The sequence below is a fragment of the Rattus norvegicus genome, chromosome 3 (assembly GCF_021556685.1).
Source record: "Rattus norvegicus strain SHRSP/BbbUtx chromosome 3, alternate assembly SHRSP_T2T, whole genome shotgun sequence".
Taxonomy (NCBI): Eukaryota; Metazoa; Chordata; class Mammalia; order Rodentia; family Muridae; genus Rattus; species Rattus norvegicus.
In genome coordinates, this window is record NC_141536.1 from 13,693,030 (window position 1) to 13,699,029 (window position 6,000).

Below are 6,000 nucleotides of genomic sequence, written 5' to 3' on the forward strand. Positions count from 1 at the left end.
GAAAGATACCAGGGAGGACGGAAACTAAAGCCAGGTTGTGGAGACTGAGCCAGATTGTAAGAAGGTCCTTATGGCTGCTCTGAAGAATGGTTTTCATGGACTGCACAAGGGCGAGGCTGTACAGTAGCAGGGATGGTCATAAGGTTGCTGTGGTGAGCAATGCTGGCAGTATAGACTGTGTTGGTGACCTCAAAAACCAGATTGAGCCAACATTTAGGAGTTACAGTGGATGTGGAGGAGGATGTATGTCAGTGTGTAGGAACGCACTGGGGATGAGTGGAGCATGGCTGTGTTTCCTGTCAGTGGTGCTGATAGAACCCAGGGCTCTACGCTCCCTAGGCAAGTGCTCTGCCACCGACCTACACCCCAGCTGTAAGGGAATGAGAGTTGAGGGAGTCTCAGATGTAAGTGTAAGTACCTCTGAGACAGCCTCGAACCATTTTGTCTGCTTCTGAGCAATGAGTACAGAATGAGGTGACATTGGAGGGCCTCAGCTTGTTCTCTGAAGTCGTGGACAGAAGAAGCTACTAGGATGGAGGGAGGACAGAAGCAGGGAACCCAAATGGAGCCTCTGGGAGCTTCCTTCTGGGAGCATCGAGCAGAGGGTGACTGACAGCAGGGTTTGGGGGAGAGGCTGTGGCAGACAGGGAGTTGCCTAAGCTGGTACCGCCTAAACCATCCTCCATGTCCATGCCCGGCATTTGTTTTGACGTGGGAGACATGGGCAACACAGTCTTTGCTTATGACTGAGGGCAGCCTGCCCTGAGAAAGCCAGCCATCTCCTCTGGGTGCCACTTGGCTAAACCGTGGGTGGGGGCAAATCCACAGGGATAGGGCAACATTACCCGGAAGTACCCAAGGACGACCCCAGCCCCAGCTGGCTCAGGCTGAGGCTTGCCCTGCCCTCCCAGGGACGAGTCGGAATTAAAGTACGAGTTTTGTTTGGCATTCAATATTATTTCTTTCCTTCCCTTCTCCCAGCCACGTTGAGTTTCTCCCCCTCCCCTCCCCACTTCAATCTTTCTAAACACTTTATAAGCCATAAATATAACCGAATCAGTTTAGATCAGTCGGGGTAAATGTCAAATTATCTTCTCTCTTTCTCTCTCTAGCTCTTTCTCCCCTCCCCCTCCAAATGAACAGCCTCTAATAATCTGCCCAACCCTTCATTAAACCTTACAGTCTCACTCGGGGAGATTAAATGAATAAAGTAAAAAGGGAAGGGGGAAGACGGAGAAAAAAGCTGAGGCACTTATTCTCACTGTGTCTCCGACCATTTCCCTTTTCTTTTTGATTTCTACATCGCTGACTTGAAAGCCCTTGAGTGACAGTGCCACCGGGACCAGCGAGGAAAGCCGCGAGAGGTAGCAGAGTTAGAAATGCCGGGCGCAGTAGGTAGAAAGTAATGTAATTATAGAGCAGGTCAGAGCCACTCGAATGAGCAAAAATAAAAGCATAGAGGTTTTTCTGTAGACCGTCAGAGGAGGTAAAAAAAAAAATAATTGTAAACTCTGTTTCCACACCCCAACCCCCCGACACACACCAAAGCACTGTTTGAAAAAAAGAGGTTTTCCATTCTCAAAGAAGCTCCTCTTGGGACTCCGCCTAGCCTGGCCGGGCAGGGCTGTTTGTCTGGGTTGTCTTGCAAACCGGTGGAGGGGGGTTTTGTAGCTTTGTTTCTTTTTGTAGCTTTGTTTGTTTCTTTTTGTAACTTTGTTTGTTCCTTTTTGTAGCTTTTTTTTTTGTAGCTTTGTTTGTTTTTGAGATGCTATCTCTGGTAGCCCAGGTTCTCCTTAGGTTCAATATGATGCTGACCTTGAACCCCTATACGTCAGCCTCCACTTCCAAAGGACTAGGATTAGGGCATGGAGTTTGACTTGGGAGGGGGAAGGAGAGGAGGAACCGGTGGTCCAGGTGAGGGAAGGGGCTCAACCGCCAGTCTGCTCTCAGGACCCAGTACAGGGGCTCGCATAAAGGTGAGGGCTTCGGATAGAGGTGAGGCTGGGTTTCCAGAGCTTGCCTGCCAGAAGGTAGGGAACAAGTGATGTTGAGCCTTGTGTGTTCCTGACACTCACAAATGCACCCGAGCAAGCAAGGTTGGAATATTATCGCACAAGTTGGTGCCCTAGTCTGGACCAGCCTTTCCTAACTAGGCAGGCACAATAAAGGAGACCCAGTACACGAATCTTTTCCCCAAGAGGGAGCATATTGATCAGTGGTCAGCTCCTGGTGTCGTCAGGACCCAAACCCCAAAAGGGAACTCTGGAGAAGAAGGGGAAAAAAAAACAGGAGACGGGGTTGTGGAGGGCTTAGTGTGGAGTGACTTCAGGACCTGAAGAGCGTCAAGGTCAAAACCCCAGGCCCAGTGGAACATGCGCAGAGACTCCATGTGCTTTTTAGGGAAGGTGAGAGTGGAGAGTCAGAGTTTTACTATACAGCCCAGGCTAGCTCTCTCCTCTCATGGTGAGTGCCACCATGGCTAACCAGCCACGTGTTTCAGGGGAAGGGCCACAGCTGAGTTGGAGGTGTGGCTTGGTGACATACCACTTGCCTTAAATGCACAGCCCTGAGTTAATTGCCCAGGGTCACCAAAAGAGGGGAGTAAGTGTCCCCAGAGAACCAGAGGCATGGCCTTAGTCATATGATGACCTGCTTCCCAGTCTTACCTCTTTGGAGAGAGCTCCTGAGGGGACAGGCCACTTCCTTGTCCTTGAGAACCTCGAGCGTCTTGACTGTACTGGATTGAAGACCAGAGGCCCATTAAGAGCAAAATGGAAGTCAGGGGTGACTGAGACTTCAGGGCCACAAGTGCCAAACATCGAAGTGGTGGGCAACATCCTCAATTCCTCTGCCCCCGCCTAGCTGGCCCAAGAGGGCCCAATAAGTGCCAGAATGAATGAATGAATGAATGAATGAATGAATGAATGAATGAATGACAGTGGGATGTCAGTCACAGCAAGTGCTCGACATGTGCCAGCCCTGCGACCATGAGAGCCACTGATACACTCCCAAGGCTCATCATGCTCAGTCCTGGGAAACTGCACACCTCCCTAGGCGCTCTGAGAGAGATCTGGAGGGTACTGCAGAGAGAGCAGCTGTACTGAGGCCACTGCAGGTGGACAGATGCTGTCGGAAGGCTCTGACCATGGGGTGTCTGGGTGTCAGGATAGGTAAAAGTGACTGTGGGGTTCCATGCTGTCAATACCTGCCAGCCTCCCTTAGCTCCAGAGAACCCGTTCAGCTGCTCCAGATGGCCCTGGCTCTGTGAAGGACTTCGGTTTACAAATGGCAGGAGGAAGAATTCACAGGTCCAGAGTTAGCAGAGCTGGGGCCCAACTGGCACCTTTACCTGCCTCCTGAGACGTACACTCAGGATAGAGGCTTCTGGGAGGTACATTGACAGCATGGCACCTGGCCCTGTACAGGGCTCCCAGAATTAGACTGAGTAGAGGAGAGATTCCGGGGCAGGGTGGCCTAGCCTTGCTAAGTTCTGTTTTTTCTGCAGCATGAACGTACAGGGTGACTATGAACCCATTGATGCCACGGGCTTCATCAATATCAACTCGCTCAGGTGAGAGAGAAACTCAGGATCGCCAGAGGCCTCCCTGGGAAACAGGTCTTAGTGTGACACTGACCCTTCACGCACCACGATGTTCCTGACCTCTAGTTCCTCAGCACCCAGTTAGCTCCCGTTCTCTGTGGGGCCTGACAGCCAACAGAATCAGAATGTCCAGGGGCCCTGAATCCTGGCCTTGGGCTCTAACAATTGCCTTAAAGACTTTGGGCTCCTTGACTGGAAAGACTAGTTGGTGAAATGCCCTGAGGGGCAATAGAATGTTTACACCGCTGTTTCAGAACTGGAGGGTCGGGTGGCAAGTCACTGAGGCCTGGGGCTCATATGCAATACCTGAAGTTGCTCGGACCTGGGGAACTCAGACCCGTTCCCAATCTCCAGGAGGCTCAAGAGAGGGTGTGAGGGAATAAAGCTAACAGCTCAAGGTGTCTGGGGCTGGATGCTCAAAGACAGAAGCAAGGTCATTCATTACAACAGCCGCTACGGCCGAGCTGCCTCTGGCTTCTTTTCTAGTTTATTTTCATTCTTTAAATTTTTATTACATTTATGTGTATGGGTTGTTTTGTTTTGTTTTTAATATGGAAGTCAGAGGACACTTTCGAAGGTCATTTCTTTTTCAAACTTCAGTCCTTTAAGTTTGGCAGCAAACACCTTTACCCACTGAGCCATCTTGCCAGCCCCTTGTTGGCTTTAATTCTTAGAGAGATTTGAAAATTCCCCAGACACGGGCCCAGAATGGTTAAGAAATTTGCCTGGAGTCAGTCAGAGGAGTCATGGTGATGGGAAGACCAACTCTGGGTTTTTCATTGACAACCCCAGATTCACTGGACCTTGTCAGGAAGATAGAGATGGCCTCTCTGTCAGGCAATGTGCCTTGGGTTCCCTAGAGCTACCTCAGGTCTGCAGAGACCTCTGCAGCCAGAGCTCCCAGGCCCCTCCGCCTCCTGCCTCCTGCCTCATCTGTGGCTTATCACCCCATAAACCTTTTGAAACGGCCCAGAACATAATGGCCTCTTCATTCCTCCTATTGCCTGTTAAATGCTTTATCTTCAACAATGACAATGTTTTCCCCTCCGATAAATTAATTACATTATCCTGATTGGAGGAGCCGGGGGAGGCTAGGGCAGGAGAGGGGGACCAAAGAAAAAGACAACTTCCCATACATCTTAACCAACAGCTGCCCCCACCGCCCCCACCCTGCCTGAACTAATTGAACGGAGTGCATGTTGTTATTGTGAAGTTACATTTTTTCTTTGTTTTCCATGTGGTTTACAGGCTGAAGGAGTACCATCGCCTTCAGAGCAAGGTCACCGCCAAATAGACCGTGACAAAGAGGCGCGGGCCTCCCCGCTCTGCAGCTCTCCCAGGCTCCAGCATTAATTGTTGTGATAAATTTGTAATTGTAGCTTGTTCTCCTACCACCTGACTGGGGCTGCTGTGCCCCCCCTCACCTCCCCCCCACCCACAGGCTTTGTTCCCTGGTCCCCTATAGCCTACAAAAGTGGTCATCGAAGGGAAGGGGGGGTGGCAGGCAGCTGCAGAAAGCGCGTAAAATGACAATTAAAAGAAGTTACATTAGTCTTTCATTTGTCTCTGCGTGTGTGCCTGTGTGCTCGTGCCTAGCCCAACATCTGTGTGTTCCTTTAAACAGTGTATTATACCATACATGTATATATGTACACACATATATATATATATAAATACAATGGGGATTACATATATTGTATATATTCATATGTTATATACCATATATAATATATACATAGAAATATAACAGAGTACACATATATATGTATGTTTATATATATTATAAACCTACCTCACACACATATATATGTATATATAATGGGGGTATCAATGAGTGTAGGTGCACACAGAACGTTGTACCATTGGATCTCCTGGTGCCGGCACTACAAGCCATTATGAAGCCATCAGACATGGGCACTGAGAACCAAACTTGATCCTTTGCAAGAGCAGAAAACACTCTTAAGCTCTCCACATGGCCCCCGCTCGTTCGTTTTCTAAGTGGTTAAAGTTCATCTTTGCCAGAGAACCTGCTTATCTGTGGGGGGTGGGAGGGTGGGGGTGAGGGGTGGATCCTCCCCTTCCTCCAACAAAAACCAGGAACCTAGGAATGCTCTCTGGTGGTTGTCCTTTAGTTGAGGACATGTCAGCACTCCTTCACTTGAAACTCCTGTGTACGGTGACGACACCACATGAGATGTCCTCCGCACAGCTGAGTGACTTCAGAGTAACCTAAGTCTAAAGCCAGAGCTTAGGAAAAGAGGAAAGTCTTTTGTGGAGAACTAGTCTTCTCTAGAGAACTGGCCCACAAAACACGTCAAGTGGCTGGACACCCGGCCTGGATCTTATCCCCTGGAGTTAGCCTGAGCACCTCATCAAAAGTGATGACAAGTCACCTTAGG

General features: G+C 49.5%; 1 protein-coding gene across 2 annotated transcripts in view; it reads left to right on the top strand.

The window, feature by feature from the left end:
- Positions 1–5,160, top strand: part of Ass1 (argininosuccinate synthase 1) — a 49,655-nt gene extending 44,495 nt beyond the window's left edge. Inside the window, exons 15-16 of one of the 2 annotated variants that reach the window (XM_087649665.1) lie at positions 3,506–3,571; positions 4,850–5,160. In XM_087649665.1, the coding sequence (XP_087505791.1) occupies positions 3,506–3,571; positions 4,850–4,895 (112 nt within the window). In that variant the 3' untranslated portion in view covers positions 4,896–5,160. 2 annotated transcript variants of the gene reach the window in all.
- Positions 5,161–6,000: the final 840 nt, after the last annotated feature.